The following is a 23,152-nucleotide window of genomic DNA, read 5'->3' on the forward strand; positions in this document are numbered from 1 at the left end:
CATGTAGGCTCACTAGAGTTAAGCGAAGAGACGGCATCGCCGAAAAAGCAGAAAATGGCTGCACCTATCGCAGCTGGTGCCCACCGCTTCGAGTTTATCAACTCGTCATCGTGCGCTCTATGACCCGTAAGTTACAATCTGACGCATGTGTTCGACAGCAATGTAACAGTGACTATATTGCGCTAATTCCAAGAACCATCATCAAATTCTCGGCGGGTACGGCTTAGTTAGCGTGGCTAAACAAGCAGGTGATCTCGCAAATAACGACAAAATGTAGCTGATGTTTGGTCCTCAGAGACAGATGGCACAATGCAATGGCTCACGTCAGAAGACGTACCGCTTGGACATCGAGGCACGCCCCAGGGATCTGTGATTTCTCCGGTGCTATTCAATCTCTGCATGATTGGACTGTCTAAAAGACTGGCTAGTGTGGACGGCATCAACCATACCATCTACGCCGACGGCATCACGATTTGGTGCGTTGGCGGCAGCGAAGGCCGGGTGCGAGATGCCATGCAAGAGGCAGTAGTCGAGGTGGAAGCGTATCTGCGCCCAACGGGACTCAGATGCTCACCCGCAAAGTCGGAGCTCCTGCTCTACAGGAAGGAACGGGGCTCCCGACCCAAGGGATGGAAACCCGTCGAAGAAAGTAACATACACGTTTACACCAGTGATGGGGAGGAAATCCCGAGGGTAGGCACCATCAGGATTCTCGGCATGTTTATCGAAACGAAGGGCGGCAACGGCACCGCTATGCGGAAGATCGTCGCCAAGACTGACAACGCTTTTCGACTCGTCAAAAGGATCTCCGGGAGACACAGAGGCCTTAAGGAGGACAATTTGTTAAGACTCATTAATGCGTTCGTGCTCTGCGACTTTACCTACACCGTTGCCATGCACAAGTGGCTCATGTCGGAGTGGGACAAGCTCGATGTTGTTATCAGGAAGATCGTCAAGAAAGCATTGGGGCTTCCAGTACGCACACACACCGAGAATCTACTCGCACTCGGCGTGCACAACTCTGCGGCCGAGATAGCGGAAGCGCAGCAGCGATCGCAGCTAGCTAGATTGTCCACGACGACGGCCGGTCGGCGCATACTTAACGAACTCGGTTTCAACCCAATGCAGGTGGAAACAAATAGCGTGCGTATATCGAAACATGTACAACAAAACATCACTGTTGCTCCAATCCCCCGCAACACTCACCCTGTACACAATGAGGGACGTCGTCGGGCGAGGGCGACAGCTCTATTGAAGCAACTGGGAAAGGGTGGTACAAGTGCAAGTTTCGTCGACGCTGCAGCATATCGAGACGGTAAAAAGTTCGCAGCGGTAGTCGTCGACCAGACCGGCTCGACTACCAACTGCTCCACGGTACGCACAACGAACCCGCAGGTGGCCGAACAAGTGGCCATTGCGCTCGCTCTGCTAAATGATCGGTGTGAAGAGGCGTACAGCGACTCAAAGGCGGCAGTCAGAGCCTTCCAAACGGGCCGTATATCAACACAGGCCGCCAGGATCTTGAACAGCTCCACCAGAGATGGGATGGGCCCTCACACCATTTACTGGTTCCCCGCACATATCGGCTCAGTAAAGGGCGTTGCCCTGAACCCGAATGAGTCAGCCCACACAGCAGCGCGCGCGCTCACCGACCGCGCTGCTCTCGACATGGGCGATGGCTCCAGCGCCGACAACGCAGGGCATAAGGACACTCCAAACACACACAACGAGATCACCAAGTATTATTACATGGCGAGGCGGGCTTTCCCGATCCCACATTCAAAACTCAATCTAGCACAGGCAGTCTCGTTGCGCTTACTTCAAACCCATTCGTACCCATTTTAGCACACTTAAATGAAATTTATCCACACAAATTCCCCGACGCCGCCTGCACCGCTTGCTTGCAGGCCGCTACATTAGCGCACATGCTTTGGGAGTGCGGGTCGCTCGGCCCGACTTACAGCAAGGCCGAGTGGGATGCGCTTTTGCGCAGCCCAAACCTACAGGACCAAATCCTGGCCGTCCAGTGCGCCCGCGACAGGGCCGTTAGGCTAGACCTGCCGGTCCCAACGTGGGAGTAGCCTGGTGGCGCGGGGCAACCTCTGCGTCTGCACTGGACTCTCAATAAAGTTGTACTCTCTCTCTCTCTCTCTCTCACGTCACCATTTATTTGTTGCTGCCAGCGAAGTGGGCGAATAGCAAGCGCATGTTCGGATCGAAGCGTGCGGTCGCATCTGCATTGGCACTGCCATGTTGATTTGTAACCACAGTTACCAGTGGTTACAGATACAGCAAGTATAGACACATGACATAAATGTGAACAAGAATAAACATAGCACGCATCGATGTGACGTAACACGCGCCAAACAAGAGCAAACGTCTCAACCCTGTCAATTGTAAGGTAACTATATCTGAAACTATGCAAGCATATGACTTGCTTAGACCCCGTAGCCTTGGTAGTGCTGAACGGTAGTGCTCAGATGGATCATAGATAAGCGGCGCATAACAATACTAACACTCAGTAGCGAAGCCAGAAAATGTTTTCGGGGGGGGGGGGGATATGGATGTTCGTGCGTGCATTTGCATGTGTGCGTGCATATATACACATGCAAAATTGAAAAATTACTGGGGTGATATGACCCCTCCCCCCGGCTTTAACGCCAGCGCTAAGAGTATATGAATGCCAGTGAAACCTATTTCATGCAATTTGGTCACAACTCTTGAAGTTGAATAAATTAGCGCCGTCAGCGCGCATGCAACTGTGACTGCCGCAAAATTCATTCTTTTCAGAAAGCTCCTATAATTAATAGCGCAGGAGCCGTGTAAGCCATTCTATAATGGCGCGTAATGCATTATGGTCTCCTGTTAGGCCTGCGACACTGTTCGCCGGTCTGTATGCTAAATGCATGTAGCCGCACTACATACCTTAGACTTTGTCCTGTTTTTGATGATGAACTGCGCCCTCTCCGTATACAGCGAAGTGGCGTAAGTCCCAATGTCTGACCACGCGGGTTTCTTGTTCAACCAGAAGTCGAGACCTGTATGGTTTTGCTAAAGAAATGAGAAAAGAAGCAAGTCAATGTTGCAAGTTCTGGAGCTGCGGTTGACTTGAATGTTCTTTCTGAAATATTCAGGAACTGCAGCCGGATGAATGGATTCGTACACCTGACAATCGCTCTCCTTCTGGCGGCCGTACAGCACCACTACCCAGGGTTGCCAGCTCGAAAAGACAAGAAATAGCCATAAATTGGGAAAAACTAACCAGAAAGGAGCGAACTTGAGCCAAGGGCATAAAAGTAGCCAAAAGTAGCAACGCGTGCGTGAAAACAACTGCGACGTTGATATTTAAATGACTAAATGCAAGAGCCTTTTGGTGGAAATGTAAATAAATACAGCAAAAACCCTTCGGTATCATAATTGCTGAGATTAAAGCATAAATTGTTTGCTTTAGCAATCATCTCGCGCAGGACGACAGTTTCTTCCGCTCTTAAAGAAGTTACACTTTCCTTCAAGCGTCCTGCGTGACTTTTATTAGAAGGAGTAGAAGTACCAGCCTTATGCCAACAATAATATGAGCATGCATGTAAACTCGACTTGCATGAGTGAGCTGAAAATCACAGTCGCTGTGATAGAAGCACAGTTTGGTGTCACTTTCGCAATAGTTTCTTGACTGATGACGAAGTCCAAGCAGTTAATAATGCAGAGTCGCAGCCGGTGCCTAGTTATAAGGAATAACACAGACAGTTCATCCGATATCCGATTTCTCATGTCAATAAGTGCAGAACGTCCTGGATGCGGAACGCTTTCGAGTGTCCTGTTGTCTTCCAATTACAGTTCAAAGTCGAGTTCAGCAATATGTGGTCAGAAAAAATGAGATCACATGCAAGAGTTTTCCCCCGAGTCCTAGCTACCTACCCAAAAAATTTTTGTTTTGTGTACTGCAAGCGCGAAATTCAAATCTGGAGGCTGAAAACATGCCTTGATTGTCGTGTTCTGACACCGCATACTCAAACGCCAGCGACTGCGACTTCACAAGATATTGATAACGTGGTTCAAATCGACGGAACAAGAAAGTAGCCAAATAGTAGCCTAGTAGCCAATATGTTTTTTCTGCATCAACCGGCCTAGAAATGTAGCCAAACTGGCGCAATGTAGCCAAACCTGGCAACCCAGCCACTGCATGGTTGCTGCAGACTGCGCCAACGAACACAAAGAAGTTAAAACCGTTGAAGTCATTCAAGTATTTAACCTTGGAGGCCGCATCTCACACTCCGTAATGTCTACGGTGCTAAATCTTTATTCAGCCGCATGCTCAAGACCAGGGCGGATTACCTGAATCACTTTACAGGGCCGCCTACATAGGAAATGGCGTGCTGATAGGAACAAGTTGTGCCATTCTGAAGGAACTCCAGCCCTGTGACACAAACACTATCTTTTACAGAAGATGATGGCAATTTTGAGTTGCAGATAGTTTTCTGGAGCAACCTGCATACATTATTTCGTCGCACTTTTGCAAATTGCGAGATCGCTGCTTTCGTCAAGGCAGGCGGAACTATGACCAGCTGCAATAAGTTCACGTGACCTTTCCTTCGCCTTGCCTAAAAGTACGCGACATAAAAGTGTCTCTACAGTTGCCGCCATCAGCTGATCTAAACGCACTATTTTACACACGCCAACTACATCGACCTGGCTCGAAAACTGCTGCGTCTTAGGAGCGAGCATCCGGTATGACACAATTATCTACTTGCCCACCATATCGGTTACACAGATTCATCGGCATTACACAGCATATACCGAGTGACGAGAGCCCTTTTCGGTGTCATTTAAATAAAAAGAAAGAAAATACTTTACGCTTTTGGCTTATGTATTGTATATACCGAAAAGATTTACTTTAAACGGCTAGAATGGGAACGCAATATTTCCATAGCTGGTACCTTGCGAATGAGGCGTGTTCTACTTCAATTACTATTGTGACAAAAAAACAACAAGAAAACGCATTCTCATTGTTAAAAGGTGTGGTGATGACTGCCTGCAAATGCTTGTTTCTTATGATGTATTGGTTCACATCTACAAAGCGCATTTGTCGTTTCCGGTTCCTACTTCGCACAAAACTTGTTTAAAAGTATCTTACTTGATCATATACTTGAAGCACAACACAAAAGCTACAGAAGCTATAAGTGCGGTTAGCATCTTGTTTCTTACGTAACACTTTATTTCAGTGGGATGTAGATAACGGTATAGAAAATCTGCTGCGTTGATGCAGACAAACAAACAAAAAGAGGGAGCTCACGTACATAGTTGATGGTGTGCGAATAATAGTCTCCTAATCCCTGGTAGATGCCATAAAAGCTGTCGAAGCCCCGGCAGGTTGGCGTAACACTCTCCTTGTATGATCCCAGGTGCCACTGTGCGTATATGAAGACAGCTTTTAACTACACACGACATGAAATAAGGCCATAATTTCCAGACCGCTAAGGCACACGAACATAAGCGCTCCCGTACTATTTAGATACAAATTGCAGAAAGGCAGAGATGTGGGTGAGTTGGAAACGATGCATACTTGGAAAATCGGCTCGAACACGACGGAGACAGGGGACGGAAACTCCCTACACATCCCAGGGGACGCGCTCTCACATGCTGATACGCTGCGGCAGCGCCACTTCCACCACTGGCGGCTGCCGGGTGTCTATCACAAATAATTCCCAAACAAAATATTTCTTTCGTGACGTCAATGGTGAAGTTAGCAAATAGAGGGAAAGAGCGCGAAACCGAGAGGAGGAGGATTCCCGCGGAAGCCCTCCTTTCCCACTTCGCATGCACGGAGAATGTCTTCGTGCTATCTTGCAGGTCCGCTGGCCGCTCGGGGGACGCGGCCATTTGTTAAATTTAGTTATTAATCTTTTTAATTTTGTTCCTGTGCTGTGAAGTAAAAAAACTAAAGCTGACCGATTTCTGAATAAGAGAAAACTCGTTCAACACAAGCAAAATTTAAACATTTTTTTGAAATGACACTTTTCGTACTTAAAAACAGACATACACGTAGTGTGAAAGTGCCAGTCTGCAAAAGAAGCTTTATTTGACAACTGAAATATGCACATAATGAGCAAACATTGTACCCAGTGTATCCGAGCCAATGCGAAAATTATTTACAATCACGAGCAGGCCAAGTCGTACTTGGCTCAATCACATCTGTTATGACGGCGAATGTATTTTTCATGCAGAACTTGAGCAACAAACAAGTCAGAAGTTCTGGTGAAGATGGAGTTGAAGTGATGAGAAATCATTGAAAAGTGAATGCCCCTGGGGACAATGTTTCGACAAGTTGACTTGTCTTCGTCAGGGCAGCAGCATTGCCTTGACGAAGAAAAGTACACCTGTCGAAACGTTGGCTCCAGCGACATTCACCGTCAAACAATTTCTCAAAGCCTGAGTCCACTGCATGTATTTCAGTGACAGTATTAGAAGTAAAGGCCCAGAAAGTTGCAAACTGGCTACATGCATTTCCATGAACACGAAGGAGCCTATAATTGCTTCACATCATTCGAACTACATGCTAAAAGTGAAAGATGAGGAAACTGTGTAGCCGAACCAACACGCATTCAAGCCTTTTATTAAACGTATTTTGCCGGCAACAGCTACACTGTCGTCATGACGAATTAGTCTAGCGATATTGCGCTTATGTCAGTCCAGAGATGCTTGCAGAGAAGCGGATTTACTCATGTACTCATGCAAAATAAATACTTGCTCAAATAATGGACCCAAATACTTGTGCTCACACGTTGTCACTAGGATACTTGAAGAAGCTTCGCGGAACTGGAAATTCCTGGGCAATGACACCACAGAGCCGCGCAAAACATGTGATGCCCCGATTTAGCCATCTTCGTCTAATACTCGATTGGCCTTTTTGGCGTGGCTCACTGCGGGTTACGTTCGCTGCGCGCCCCATCATTATCTTTTCGGTATTCATACTTGGTACGTCGCCCGAGCGAGATGACCGAGCGCGATCCAACTTGTGATATCGCTGGGCGAATGGCAAGGGTGAGCGGAGGGAAGCGCTACGAACATAAATCAACCAGTTCCTGCGCTTCGGCCGATTTAGGTTCACAAAACAAGAAATAAAAAAAAGAAAAATTATAATAATACGGGGGGTTTAACGTCCCAAAAGCACGATATGATATGAGAGAGGCCGTAGTGGAGGGCTTCGAAAATTTAGACCACCTGGGGTTCTTTAACGTGCACCTAAATCTAAGTACATGGGCCTCAAACATTTTCGCCTCCATCGAAAATGAAGCCGCCGGGGCCAGGATTCGATACTGCGACCTTCGGGTCAGCAGTCGAGCGCCAGAACCACTAGACCACCGTGGCGTGGCTAGAAACACAAATGAACAAAAGAATACTTCTTTACACTTCAATAAAATTTCTTTATTTTTAAAGACTCATGAAAGACAATAAATAAATGCGAACATCCACATCAACCTCACTTCGTTTAACAAGATCTTAGGATGCCCGGCAACCGCTACGAGCGTGCATGTTCATTGAAACCGAAACTGGCGCTCAGTTTCCGGGGCCTGACGGAGACATAAGGCGAGAAGGACACTGTTGTATTTGTCGAATATTGGGAAGCAGCCCCCCACTTCGGAGAAGCTTTAACTGGAAGACCCTGCGGCGAAAACGAGGATGAAGGGTAACCCGCGGGCACACGTTTTCGGGGTTGCAAGCGCAGTGGCCCACAATTTGGAGGCGACGACGAGTACGGGAAGAGCGGAGAACGTGCTTGACATCGTCGTTTTACGACCTACATGCCTACCCCGTGAAAGAACACTGAAAGCCACAGGGACCGTCCCCCAACACAGGGAAAGCGTTTTCTCCCTCTGTTCCCCAAGTCCGTTGCACGTGTGGGGTGCAGAAAAAACTCTTTTGTGTTTCTGTGTTTCTATTTTCGTTTTCATTTCCCTCTCTACGAGAGCACTGCACATAGTGCACAAATAAAGCAGTCTTCGTGATGCGTTCAAAGTGAACGGACGTGTTGATTCTCTGTCGTCGTCCAACCTTAAACAAAGTTTTGCCTCCCTTCTATTTCGCCACATATTTTGGTGCCGAAATCCGGGAATGGGGACCCAAAGATGGACATCGACAAGATCAAGTGCAAAAGGGCCGCGGTGCGGACGTCAGCGACAAAGCTGCTCAGCGACATAGCTACCATAGAGGACGACGCATCCCTCGGTTCAGCCATCTCTCACTTAAGGAAGACTCACTCAAAGATCTAGATCAGCACATTGAGAGTGGCGTAGAAGATGATGCATTAGAAGAGAAAATTGCGTGCTCCGAGAGCAACAAAGAAAGAATCAGCGTAGCAAAAACCAAAGTACAGCGCAAGCTACGTGAACTTAGCTGCACAAACACCTCATCACTGACCGCTTCGCTTCACTAGATCGCACCTCAAGCTCCGCAAATCAAAGAGAATCTAGCAACAACATACCACAAGTAACCCCAACAGTAAAGCTGCCAGAACTAGAAATAGCAAAGTTCAACGGTGAGCTTCGACAGTGGCAAGGCTTTTGGAGCCAGTTCTACTCAACTATAAACGCTAACCACCACCTGTCAAACATGGACAAATTCAAATACCTGAAGAGTTGCCTCACAAGAAAAGCAGCAGCTGCTGTTGCAGGGCTTGATTTGTCTGAAGGAAACTACGAAGTTGCTCTCTCGCCTTTAAAGGAAAGGTTCGGCTGAAAAGAAGTCACTATCGAGTATCACATGTCCAGATTGCTCAATATCAGGCCAGTGCGTGACTCGCGGAGCCTCAGCCAACTTCGAAGCCTTGTTGACGAAGTAGAGAGGGGTGTACGAAGCCTCACTTCTCTAGGCGTAGGTGTCAGCCCGTACGGAACTTTGCTACCGGGAGTTGTAAAGAAAGCGGCGCCTGCGGACCTTCATCTCGAATACTGCCGAAGAAACTACGCTATGGCAGGAGGCAGTGAATTGCAGGCATTTGTGCATTTTTTTTTTATTGCGATAGCAATTATATGGACAGTCTCGGCTGGATTTTGCCGTCGCCGTCGCCGCCGTCATGCACCGTATATGTATAAGTATGTATATATATATATATAAAAGCCTCAAAGAAAAATAATTCAGAAAAATGCTTCCGAAGCGCCGAATCGAACCAGGGACCTCTTCCTCCGAAGCGAGTGGCGCTAGCCACTACGCCACGAAAGGCAGGTCCTCCACGTGTCTAACGTCGAGCGTTATATACACACCCTTTACCACTGGACGGACTCAGAGACGGCTGCGCTTATAAGCGTTTCTTCATTACCAGCGAGATGGCGTTAGGAGCGCGACAAGCGCACTTAAAAGTCGTCGGCGACCTCGCTCGCTTCTTCTTATAGTTACGCAGGGAGAACCTTGCCCTTCCGCGGTCTGCTCGCGCGGTTTTCTTGTGCTGAGGGGAAGAGGGATGTTTCACGCTTTCACCGTGATGTCCGCGCTCATGTTACGGAGCGTACGAAAGCCACTCGAGCTCAAGGGACGCCGCTAAACGAACAAACAGAAGATGAGCGCGAACTATCAAGTGTCACAGCTCAACACTTGAAGCACGCTAGTTTCCTTCGCTGCTTCGGTCGCCTTTGCAACAGGAGCGCTGTTCAAACTGAGAGTATCCTATTGGCGAGCCGCACTTCATGCAGCATTAGTTTCTTGCTATCGCATTCATTGCTTCGACCTTGCGGCGAAACTGTGACTTTTTTTATAAATGAGGTTGAAGCACGTGCGATCATACAGTGGGCCGAAGCACCAAGAGACATGAGTGTAGAATTGTCGATAGGAAACCGCAAGAGCACATTTAAAGCGGCAAGAATGTCTTCGGCTGCGGCATTACATGCCATGACCAGGGAAAGAACAGGGTGTCTGTTTTGTTCGTCAGAGTGCCACGCAATCGGTAACTGCGACACAGAGATGTCGGCAGCCGATAAAAGGGAAATGCTGAAGCGTGAGAACAGATGTTTCTGTTGCACAATAAAGGGGCAAACGTCAAGAGAGGGCTGTAAGGCCAAATGGCTGAGGTGTGCCAACTGTTGCGGAAGACAGCGTCACGGCTATGTGTGATCCTGATTTCAGAGGATACCGCGGCACTGGTGAGCAGAATGCATCCTCTCGACCAGTGACTGAACAAGCCACATTGCTAAAGTCTTCTCTATGCTCAGAAGAGAAGCTTATGTGCACGGAAGGGCATCATTTTCTTCTTCAAACGGCACGAGCTTGGACAAAGGGACCGCACAAAATTACATTTGTCAGGCTTCTCCTAGGTGGCGGCAGTCAAAGGACATTCATCCATCGCAACTTATCTGAAAGACTGCATTTAAAGGTGCTTGGGGAAGAGGAACTTAGAATATATGCCTTCCGCGACAGGTCGGCTATAACGCGCACTAGTGCGTGTCGGGTCGAGCTGTGGCGCCGAAGCCAGTACGACGGGCAAAAGGCACGACTAGAAGCACTGGAAGTTCCCTGCATCTGTGCGGACATCATGGCTACACCTTCAAAGTCACTTCTACTTCAACTTTCGAAATTTGACTTGCCAGTTGCACACGTCGGCAGGGTGACTGATGTGAAAACATTGACCTTCTGATCGGAGCTGATCATTATTGGCAGAGAGTCACGGGATCCACCAAGCGTCTAACCAGGCCAGTAGCCAGGGGGGGAGGGCTAGGGGCCCGGGGACCCCTCGAAACTTAGGTTAAGAAGGTGTTTCTACCAAAAATAAATAATTGAAATAGGTGTTTTCCTCAAATAGTCAAGGTTTTTAACAAGTACCACCCCCCCGAAAAAAAATTCCTGGTTACAGGCCTGCGTCTAACATCCAAACTGATGGCAGTAGAGACAGTATTCGGATGGACAGTCCAGGGCCAGGTCGGCACAAGAAGGGCAACAGGAGTGTGTTCGTCAGCTGCTGGCGTAATGCGACTGGGAGTGACCGAACAAACTGACAAGGAAATATCCGCACAGTTGACGCCCTTCTGGGAGCTCGAGCACATTGCTATCAAGGAACATGGGCCAGCTCTTCATCAAGACGCAGTTCTACAGCACTACAAAGCAACCGTCAAGTTTGAGCATTGTCGCTACAAAGTGTCATTCCCCTGGAGGCCAATGGTCGATGAGCTTGACAGCAACTACGAGTGCACCGCGAAGCGTCTTAGAGCCCAAACAACGCGCCTTGTGAAGGGAGATTCCTTGGTCATGGAATATGACGCGAGCATCCGCGAATACATCGAAAAGGGCTACGCAGAGCCCGCCAACAAGCATTGCAACACTTCGGAAGGTCCAGTATATTATATGCCAGATCAAGCAGTTTTTCGTCGAGAAAGGCAGACAACAAAAGTGACGGTAGTATTCGACGCATCGTCAAGTGCCAAAAATATCCTCTCACTGAATGATCTTTTCGAAAGTGGTCCGAAACCTAATACAGAGCTGATCGATTTGCTGATCAACTTCCGCACTTACAACATCGGCCTCTTTGCGGATATTGAAAAGGCATTTCTTCAAATACCTTTGTCAGACGACGACCGGAACGCTGTGCGTTTCCCCTGGTATGCTACTACACCGAAGAATGGTGAAGAACTACCAGCGGTGGCGGCCTATAGAATGACACGCGTCCCGTTCGGTGTCACATCCAGCCCTTTCCTATTGACCGCCACATTACAACACGATCTTGAAGAACTCCCGGAGCAGTATGCTGAGGCGGCGAGCATCCTGCGCAACCATCTCTATGTTGACCACCTAGTGACACTGGGGTCGACATCTTTGAACAGGGTAAAGTGTTATGCCAGGAATCAAGCGATATATTATCGCAAGCAGGAATGCAACTCCACAAGTGGATGTTGAACGACCACGATTTAATGGACTTCGGAGAGAATGGGAATGTGGCAAAAGGAATGCGAACTCTGGACCTCCTGCAGCTACCAAGGTATTGGGCGTGAGTTGGAATGCTCAGACAGATAACTTTGAGTACAATCTGACCGCCCTTCTTGATTTTCTCAACAAGAGAACTGACAGGAAGAGATTCGTATTGCAAGTCTCAGCCAGAATTAAGACCCATTTGGGTTTATTGCTCGCACAACACTGTACGTAAAGATATTGTTCCAAAGGTTGTGGGAGTGGAGTGCTGGTTGGGGCGATCTCTTGCCAGAAGGACTGTAGGGAGAGTGAAACTGCTGCTGTGAAGTGCTGAAATGCATCAAGGCAGTGTCTATTCCGAGAATTCTAGTAAAGGATTTCCGTAATGAAGAGACAGAGAAAGTGTTGCACATCTTCTGCGATGCCAGCCCGAAGGCCTACGGTGCTGTCGCATACGTCACATGCAAGTCTCCTCTGGGAATAATCACCATAAGCCTAATAATGCCGAAATCAAGAGTGGCTCTATTGAAGCGCTTCTCGTTAGCCCGACTAGAGATAATGGGGGCCCTCATTGGCGCTCGACACTGACACTACGTTGCCAAGGCCTTGGACCTCTAGAATGCTGTCACTATCCTTTGGACTGATTCTACAGTGGCTATGCACTGGATTAAAGGAGACGCTCCCAGATGGAAGCCTTTCGTGGCAAACCGCGTGCCAGCGCTACAGGCGCTGACTGATCCTAAAGATCGGAGACGCTGCCCAGGACCAGGCAACCTCGCTGACCTAATCACTCGTGGTATCTTCCCATCAGCATTGTTGGATAGCAAGTTGTGGGGGAAAGGACCCCATTGGCTTCAGAAGGATGAGACGCATTGGCCAAGGACCGGCAAGCCGAGCCTAGGGGTAGCGGAGTGTCACGTGGAAGAGCGAAAAGTGACGGTGATGCCCACTGTGTCATTGCCATTCGAGGCAGTTCTGAAAGTAGAGGAGTGCAGCTCATTCAGCAGAGTCGTGCGCGTAACTGCGTTGGTCCGCCACTTTGTCAACAATTACCGCAACGGGGAAGAAAGAAAATGTGGCCCACTACAAGCTGAAGTGATCGATGCTGAGAGGTACTGGTTGGCTGCAACTCAAGGAGAAGCATTCAGCGACGACACTTCCAATCTGAAAGACCAAAGACCGCTGCACAAGGGCTCTCCTGTTTTGCCATTCAACCCGTACCTTGACAGGGAAGGTCTCATGCGAGTTGGTGGACGCCTGCAATTCACTGACAACCACGAAGAGACCAAACACCCCATCGTTCTCCCTGGCACTCACCCCTTCACACTGTTGCTCATAAGGAAAGGACACGTGAGAATGCTGCACCAGGGGTGCGCGACACCCTGGCGCCGTTGAGAGAGTCGTATTGGATCATCCGAGGGCGCCAGGCCGTAAAAAAGATCATCAAGCGGTGCCTCATTTGTCGCAAACAAAGTTGCCCTCCGGCCACGGAACCAGTAGCAGCACTTCCAGCTGACAGAGAAACAAAAGAAAATCGGTTTGACGCCGTTGGCATCGATTACGCAGGACCTTTGATTTGTCAACAGTCGCGCGACGTCCGGAAATAGTACATCGCTATTTCCTCCTGCGCTGTGACACGTGCCGTCGATCTTGAGTACTTCAGCGACATGTCGACTACGGCCTTTCTCCTGGACTTCAAGCGCTTCGTGGCTGGCAGGTGAATCTGCTCGACTATTTATTCTGACAATGCGCTAACTTTCAAGAAAGCAGCGAAAGACCTGAAAGTGATGTTCACTCTACCAAAATTAGAGGAAATGCAGTCATACTTCGCCGGAAACCAGATCAGGTGAAACTTTATTGTTGAAAGAGCAGCTTGGTGGGGCGGATTCTGGGAGCGGTTGGTCCGATCGGTGAAGGTAGCTTGGCGCAAAGTGTTAGGTCGGAGCAGTTTGCGCTTTGAAGAACTCACAACGGTCTTGTACAAAGTGAAGGCCGTGATAAACTCACGCCCATTGACTTTCACCTACGATGTTGCTGGAGAGCCAGAACCACTGTCGCCAGCGCACTTCCTCGTCGGATGAAAGCTGACAAGCCTTCGTCCACACTACCTGCCACCCGAAAATCCGGGCGGTGACGTGGATATCTCAGGACACTGGAAGTACCGGTCGGCCGTGGCTGAAGGATTTTGGAGACGGTGGGGGAAAGAGTACTTATTGGAGCTTAGATCGGCACATTTGCCCCAGCCAACAACAACGAGTGACCTAAAGCAAGACGATTTGGTACTTTTAAAAGACCATTTGAAATGACACATGTGGAAGATCGCCAAAATCAAAGAATGTTCAAGGGCAGAGACGGCAGGGTGCGGGCCTGCAGACTGACGCTAAGCGAGGGAACGAAGGTTAAACGACCAATACAGCTTCTTTATCGTCTAGAAGTCGACTAACAATGAGCTCAAGAGTTCGCTCATCCGGGGAAGGTTGTTGTATTTGTTGAACATTGGGAATCAGCCCCCCACTTCGGAGAAGCTTTAATTAGAAGACCCCGCGGCGAAAAGGAGGAAGAAGGGCAACCCCGGGGGACGCGTTTTCGGGGTTGCAACCGCAGTGGCCCACAATATGGAGGCGACGACGAGTACGGGAAGAGCGGAGAACGTCCTTGACATCGTCGTTTTACGACCTACATGCCCACCCCAGTGAAAGAACACGGAAAGCCACAGGGACCGCCCCAAAACACAGGGAAAGCGTTTCCTCCATGTGTTCTTCAAGTCTGTTTCACGTGCGGGATGCCGAGAAAGCTGACTGTGCTTGCGTTTCTGTGTTTCTATTTTCCTTTTCATTTTCCTCTCTACGAGAGCACTGCAAATAGTGAACAAATAAAGCAGTCTTCGTGATGCGTTCAAATTGAACAGACGTGTTGATCCTCCGTCGTCGTCCAACCTAAAACAAAAATTTGCCTCCCTTCTATTCCGCCACAGGCACAGTACGAGCGCTGTCAAATTACTGAAGTTTATTGAGACAAAAACGAGCGCCCGAAAAACCAACACCATGGGTGCGCAGAAATTTTAGGTCACGCGAAAGAAATTGTTAAGCGTGCCTACCTCACAATCGGCGAGCGGGGCCGTCGCGGCTGCATAGCAGCCGCTTTCGTAGCTCGATCGAGAAGCAAAAAGCGCATGTAACTTTCTTCACATAACATTTTATTCAAGGAAACGTCAAATGCTGCACGTTTAAGCCATATTTGGGCTATAATATCAGTAATAACCACAAAAGAAAACGAAAAAGATTCGAAATACTGCTGTGGTAAAACCTGAATACAGGAATGCGTACATCGAGCACGCGTACAATATAAATAGGATACGAAAATGCATAATACAATCACATAAACAGGCTAAGCATATCAAAAAATGCTACACCAGCATAAATAAGCATACACATACGAATTGTATAGATTAGGATTAACATCATGAAGCGAAACATTTCCGCGCATTGAAATATATCATAACAAAAGTTGTTCGAATGGTTGGTTCATACTGTGCCAAAGATGATGACGCAAGCAACGCAAGCCGACGAAAACAAGGGGTACAGGAAAAACATCTTTTTCTGTACTTCTTTTTTCCTGCGTTGTGTCATTGCCTTTTGCACATATACACACACACATACTTTTGCATATATGTACAAAGAAAGTGCACCTAACAGTCATACCCTTTGGCTCATGTGGACGAACCCATGGATCAGCGTCATAACATGCTGCAGTGCTAAGCATATTATTTTGTAAAAGCAGTGAGACAAATCTACCATTCGGCTCAGCTATCCCTGATCATGTTTGCCTCCAGGTAAATGTGCTGCAGGCAAGAAAACGTGATGTGAACAGTACAAGCAATGCTTTAATTTTCAAGTAATAAAGGGAGAAAAACGCAACAACGAGTGGTCTAGACTCAGTTGCAGAGGTGAGCAAACAACGTGACCTTAGGAAGCCGGTGTATGAATTGTGCTGTTTTCACGTATTGTATTCCATTGCGCGTAGGTAATTGTGACCGGCCTATTTGGGCAGCGGAATCCTCAGCCGTCTGACCCGGCGCCGACCGGGCCAGACTGCTGAGGATTCCGAAGATGGGGACCGACTTCGGCTTCTGAACGGCGAAGGTGTTTCGGTATCTAGATGACCCGAGAAGAGATATCGCTACGCTGCAGGGCTCTCCTGCTATAACCCTTGCAGTCACGAATTATGATGCACTGTCTGCAAATGCATCAAATTTCCATGGCTTGATTTCTAGGCACTCAGTATTACATTCCTAGAAATAAAATGAAGGAATGTGTTGTTTTGTGTGAGTTACAGTAATTAACGCTAATTAGCGTGTAATTAAATATCTAATTATTCGGCAATCAGTAAGCTTCAATCCTTGCATAAAAGTAATCAACCATTAGGCCTAAAATGCATTCACAGTTTGTTTTTTGGTTGTATGCTTCCCGAGCGAAGAAAAAAAAATACTCTTGATGTTGGTCCTGGAACCTCGCACGTCGAACGATCGTTGAACATGGTAGTGTCTCTAGCAAAGTGATCATCTGCAGCAATATGCAGCATAATGAAGCTAAATAACCGCTAGTTGTCCACTCAGGAAGCCTTCGCGAATGTACACACTAAGTTTCAGGTCATTCGAAGAAATACGCGGTGTGCGATGCGACTTCGAAGTTGATGTGTACAAATGTACACACCGTGACTGAAAGGGATAAAGGCGGTTTTATTCACGGATTTGTGCTCGTCTGCAGCGGTGTAGACTTTTCTTCTTTCGCGAGTCTTGTGCTGAGGCCAAACCGACGCTATCTCGAAGACAGCCTATTTAAGATGCTCGCACAGCAACCTTCTCAGCAGAGCAGATCTCATGTGTGTTCACATTCCCTGGTGTTCAGTAGTGATTCGAGTCATTTGCTTAAACTGTGCTATTTATAGCATAGCTCATTTTGTTGTCACCAAGTATGTCAATTTCGGTGTCCAAGGCTTGTTACTCTTGCTGTGAAACAGTGTACGTTTTTATTCGAATTGATACGTGTAATTATGGCATTATTACTACTTATGCACTTTGTAACCCCCCCCCCCCTCTGTAATGTCTTAATGGCACTAAGGGTACTGTAATAAATAAATAAATGAACTGAAGGTATCAACGCGCTGCAAGTTTACTTACAACATCATGCTGCACTTATAAATGTCTTTGCTGAGTATGAGCATCCTTGAAGTAAAAGAAAGTATTTCAGTATCTGTATTGCTGTATCTATATTCCGGAATACTTTTTCTTCCTATTACGAAAGTATCTCCAAAATATCCCGTTACGCTAAAGGCAAATGCATCTCAGTATCTGTATTTTAGGATTCCAGTCCATGTATTTCGATATCTGTATTCCGGAACACTTTTCCGAGTATCTCTGCCCAGCCCTGATATATATATATATATATAATATATATATATATATATATATATATATATATATATATATATATATATATATATATATATATATATATATATATATATATATACTGCCTAGACGACCTTGCAAATGCTTGGTATTGTTGGCTTCTTCTGTCAACGCAACATTCTTCAATTACGCATATGTCACTATTCGGGCGTGTGTACACTCATGGTTTCTGAATAGCAAATTCAAATTTTCAATATGCGGTGTAAGTCCGCATTCGACAGTAATTTCGGAGAGTGTAAAATTTTTATAGGGCTGGTAAGTGAGCCTTGATTTAGATCAATGGCCCTTCCTTGCCAGAAGCGCAGGTCAAGTAAGAAAGCTGTCATTAGAGAAAAGTCGTCAAACGGTGCTTCAGTATGAGCCGTAAGAAAAGCAATGTCCAGTTAGGCTGGGCACGCGTACGTACCTTTCCAACCAGGTGTGTCTCGTAGTCGAACTCTTTCAAATACTGAGGCAGAATACGCACGTCCGTCGGCAGCCCCCATGGCTCAGATACACCGATAGGCACGCCCTGCATGCCTGGTATAAACAGGTGACATCACAAGCCCACGTGAAAATGTTCTTATACCGAATACACAACGCTTCACCTAATCTTGTTTCCTAGTTGCTTTACGTTAATTAGGTGAACCAGCGTAGGCTGGAACCACGCAATGTATTTATAGCAAGACCTGTGCGCCGCCGCGCCGCGCTGCCGCCGCCGCCGCCGCCTGTTTTTGCTCACGCCGATCACGCCGCCGCCGAGGCCCCGGGAGTGACCACGCCGCTGCCGCTACCACCGCCAGGCAATAATTGCGGCGCGCCGCCGTTAGCCTTTTCTTTTAAACCGAAAGGGCAATCTGGACATAAAATACTTCACTTCACCAGGGGAGCTCTTCTGGATGTGTCTATGTAATGTACTGTCCATTTCAGCCGACGCTGAAAGGCCGCAGCTCGGCGAACAGCGCGCCCTCTGTTTCCGGTTTCCTTCTGCAGCGTCATTTTGATGTCACAAAGCTTTCTCAACTCTCGGCAAAAATAGGAGGGACTGAATGCGCTTCAACCATGGAGAAAAAATTAAACAAATACCTGAGCTAGTTGTTAGGTATTCATCCTAAAAAGCCAGGACATGCAAGCACGGACTCAAGAGATAAGTCAAGAGAGTTAACAGTTATTTCTCATGATGAAACAAGCGCATTATGCACGAAGACTTAGTAAGAACGAAGGAGGGAGCGCTTACTAGCAACTGAAAATTTTTATTTCGGAAAGAACTTTCTTCTATATGCATCACATGAATGCACGTCACCACAAACCACTCTGATTTTCATATCCAGCGTGAATCAATGAAAGACCGCTATGAAAACCGATGGCATACATCAGGTAAGCACGTGTTAAGTCCCCCCCCCCAAAAAAAAAATTAACAAATTCAGAATCTGTTAGCAGAACAGACACCTGGCTGACGCTCTTATCGCCTCCTTTCTTAATTCGAAACCATTCAATTATTTCTTTTGTCGTTCGCTTCTTGTGCATGTTGATTATTTCTCTGTCACAAAGTTTTGGCTGGCAAGTGCACTCCTTGCAGTGCATCGCTAAGTGCGAGTACGGGGCCCCCTTTAGTGAACTCTCATTCAGGCAACGACCTGTGTCCGACGTACACATGTGAAAGGAATTCCGTACACGACATATTTTTTTGCACTCAACATACCTCCTGCCATGTTTTATGTCACATCCATCTGTTTCTTCCGTGCTTTTCTCTGTGGCCAACCTTTGCCCTGTCGGGCAAATCTTTGCCGATTTGTTTTTGGTCTTTCGTTGATTCACGCTGTTTGTGATATTAAGGGTGGTTTGCGGTGGCGTGCATTCATGTGATGCATATATAAGAAGGTTCTTTCGAAATAAAAATTTTTAGTTGCAAGTAATTTCCCACGTAGACCACCACGCGCTCCTTATTGATAGGTATCGGCTCTTTCCTGGGAATACACAGATAAGTATTTGTGCCTACCTTCTTTTCCGCCGCTGTATGATTTTTCAATTGTTAGCTGTGCTTGTGGTGTCTTAAATACTCTATTGTGTCCGTGTTTGCAAGCCCTGTCTTTTTAAAGGGCTCCGAAATGGCTTCTGTAAAAACAAAAAATGCGGGCAGTTTTCACTAAGTCGCGCAAAGCTTGGCACAGCGAAGCATGGGCCCGTCGCCACTGGTACTCCCCGTCCACCGACACGTCTAGCTTCGAAATGCGCGGCTTCCCCCTCGGGAGTACGCACTTTCTTCAGGACGTCCCATGACTCTCTGGACACGATCTGGCGCAGCCAGGTTATGCACTAAAGAGCGGAGGTTGCGCGCGATGTCTCCGTCGGTATGCTTGGCTTAGCTACTGCGCGTGCGTGGCTTGGCCAGGTGGTGCGGTATCTGGTCGCTAGACGACACAATGCTTATTTCCTCTTTATTTCTATTTTTTCTCTCTATCTACTTCTTTGATGTTTGATGTTCTCTCTGTCTTTCTTTTTCATTCTGCATTTCTCTCTTTCTCATTCTTTCTGTGCTAGGTTTTACTCTTCCCTCCTCCTTTCCCTCCTTGTCACCATCACATCTCTCCTCTCCATACTCACGTCCCTTTCTGACCCCCTTGCTACACTATATTATAGAAGGCTATGCTATGCCCTGGAAGTGCGCCTGAATAGCCGAGTGGTAGGATTCTCGCCTTCAGGTCAAGGCTACGCTGGTTCGAAACTGGCCTCGTGAATAATTTTTTTCTTTCTTTACATCTTTATTTCCGCCTCTCTCTCTTTTCTCTTTCTTTTTTTTTCCGTCATTTCTCTCCCTCTCTCTCTGTGCTAGTTCTCTCACACATCAGGGTTATTACACGCCACATCATAGTTGGACTTGTCCAAATTCTGTGGCACATACCCGTTCATGATGAGGACAGTTTTCGGGCACGGTCAAATACTTTACGCCGAGCTAGAACAGCTTCGCTATTGAAGAATGAGCGCGCTAATCTTTCTTGGCGTTACTCGTCTTTTTGGCGCACTTAGTGACGCCAGAACGGCGATTGACTGACATATTTGGTGTACATACTCTCGATTGGTCCATATACGAGAAATATGACATGTGGATTGTCTCCCACCCTGCTTTGCCATGCAGTCACCCACGCGTTCTTTTTTGTCTCGCATGACCATCGTGTGCGGTCAACTGGTTTCGCTCCATTTTGTGCGTTCCTGACAGCGCAAGCGGAGATAACAGGGTGTAACCGACAAGCGCGAACTCCTGTTAGGCTCAACTCTTAGTGTTGACATTGTACGCGTGCTTTATAAATAAATAAGCGGCGACGAGATATCGTCCGTAAGGAGGGTAGTAAAGGCGAGAACGAAACCACTGGAAAAGGCGCCAGATTATTTGATTCTTCCAACGGACGAACATTATACAGCGGAGACAATGCAGCTCTCGAGAAAATAGGCGACCTCGCATCCATGGTTTTTCGATATTTTTTATTGCAATAGGAATTATATGGACACTCAGGACAGGATTTCACCGCCGCCGTCACGTTCCGTTTAAAGTTCAACGTGATAATATCGCTCCGCGCATCGTATGTTCTACCCGCGAGTAAAAGCTGGCGAGCGCTGGCGAGGAACACGGCTGAAGTAGAGATGAAACAAGCTGGCCATCTCCGTCACACGGAGGGTGCATGCGATAGCATCAGCCCGCATGCGAGACCTGCCGTTGGTTGCTTCTCAATGAGAAAGGAAACGCCCCGCCCGTCTATCGCTTGGTGAATGAGCATGAAGGGACGCTGGGGGAGGGGGGCTGCGTGTCTCAATAGCAAGTGTGAAGGTTCACTATGGGCGCGGTCGAGAGCGCTGGCGCGCGCACTATGTCGGCAGACATTAGCAAACGGCTCGTATACCCTTCTACGAGCTGTGATCTCACCGCTTCGTGCTGTGACCACTGATGCGACAAACTGCACAAAAACTGTTCCTCTCCCGGGAGCGGCCGTATTTCAATACAGCAGCGTTTTGTAGGATTACGCGAGATTGGATGAAAAAGTTAGCTGCTAGCCATAGTTTGTACTACATTACGACATGTTGCTATCGCATTCACAGGTTCGCTTTTTCATTGCAGCAGATTTTTTTTTCCGAAATGCGAGGGACAAGTTTTTCACCCCACCAACTCTCGAATCTACTCCGCCCCCTCGCCGTTCCCGCGCCGCCACCGGCTTCTTGTCCCGCGAACGGTTTCTCGTTCGCCCGAATGCGCCTTCGTTCGTGAGAGCCGTGTCACGAACAAGATAAGTTTGGGTTTCTTTTTTTGGGGGGGGGGGGGGGGGCTCACCTTACTCGATGTCACAAGTGGCTGGCGTAAAACCCCTTGATGTTCAGAAAGTACCGCTAGTCCTTGTACTCCGCCGCCGCCGCAGCCGCGCGACCTCCTCGCCGTTTTGTACCGGTTTTCCGGCGAGCCTATACCATACCATCCAATACGAAATACAATGTTGGTCCTCTCTGATTGGCTGCTTCGAAATACGTGAGAGCCTCCCACATGGGCAGCCCCAGAGGCGCGAAGCATGACGCCACGCGTAGCGCCATTTTTCGCCTTGGCTCCGCGTAGGTAGCGTTGCGCGCTTTTTTTTAGTTTGCGCTGTTTGCTGGCGCTTTGTCGTTATGTTGCACATATACTCTAGCAAGAAGCATGAAAGTGTTACTGCATTTTTCGTGATACCCTTAGTTAAGCGCGATGGCTTGCGCAAGACGCCGTGGTTGCACGAAATTCAGTGAAATAGGGTTATTTATTATCCATCGCACCAAAGCCACACCTTACGTTTAAATAAAAAGGATCATCTGAACAGGTATTCAGCGCTTTTGCTTGTGGCAGTTTGCACGCTACATAAAAATCAGGTTCTTTCCAGCCGGGACCCTGCATATCATCTCGCACGTATCAACGCAATTTAGTCGGGAAAGCAGCACTATACATTCTTCTTACCGCTGTCAACAATTCTGGCCGAGCGTGCAGCCTCTCAGTACCACTTCCCGTGACTGTTCAGATCTGTTGCCGGTTTTCCTAAAAATCAAAGTAGCGGCTTATAGAGGAGCAAGTCTTCCCAGCTTATTTCGATGCAAGCGTCAGCCACTGAGATATAATTTACACAGTAAACCACTTTACACCCTTACGGGGTTTTGCCATGGTCATATATAACACATTTACACCATAGCTAGGAAAAAGGCACTTTCACAAATCAAAACACCCATTTCATGGGGGGTTGCCAATCGTGTAAAACACCCTTATTACCGAAAAAAATGCCAGGCCTGCGCTGAAACCGCAGCACAGTCACAGCGAAAGCTGGAAGAGCGGCGTTTCTAGAGCCCGTTAAGCTCTCTTGGGGCTACAATACAAGTACACTAGAAAGGTACCCACTACGCCATAAATCACAATTTTTGTGAAGTTAGGAAGCACCTACTAAGCCATTATTCGTCATTCTGCGGAGAAGCGAGGCACCAGCTACACGTCTGTAAGGCATTATGTGCACTTTGTTGACGCGACGACTCATGACGATGAAGAATTATGGCTCAGCACTTTGTAATGGGTTGGAATCTTTAAACGGCCCACCAATTATGTTTTTTGCATTGGGTGACGCCCGATCGCTATACCCCTCTCCCGTCATGCTGTATAACATACGTTGACGTGGGAGAGAGACGGGGGGGGGGGGGCGAAGAACTTTACTGAGACCCCGGGGAAATGGATCATGCGCTTATGGGCTTCATTGGCAACCAATACAAGTGCACTTGCGAGGAACCCACTACGCTATAAATCATTGTAATTTTACTGAGACC

The 23,152-nt window shown here is 47.7% G+C and overlaps 1 protein-coding gene across 1 annotated transcript in view; it reads right to left on the reverse strand.

The window, feature by feature from the left end:
- Window positions 1-23,152, reverse strand: part of LOC119382172 (arylsulfatase B-like) — a 58,665-nt gene that overhangs the window by 15,058 nt on the left and 20,455 nt on the right. The window contains exons 3-5 of the mRNA XM_049413035.1: window positions 17,763-17,875; window positions 5,295-5,405; window positions 2,926-3,051 (exon numbers count right to left, since the gene is read on the reverse strand). Of these exons, the coding sequence (XP_049268992.1) occupies window positions 2,926-3,051; window positions 5,295-5,405; window positions 17,763-17,875 (350 nt within the window). The remainder of the gene's footprint in view (window positions 1-2,925; window positions 3,052-5,294; window positions 5,406-17,762; window positions 17,876-23,152) is intronic.

This window comes from Rhipicephalus sanguineus, chromosome 2 (assembly GCF_013339695.2).
Source record: "Rhipicephalus sanguineus isolate Rsan-2018 chromosome 2, BIME_Rsan_1.4, whole genome shotgun sequence".
Lineage (NCBI taxonomy): Eukaryota > Metazoa > Arthropoda > Arachnida > Ixodida > Ixodidae > Rhipicephalus > Rhipicephalus sanguineus.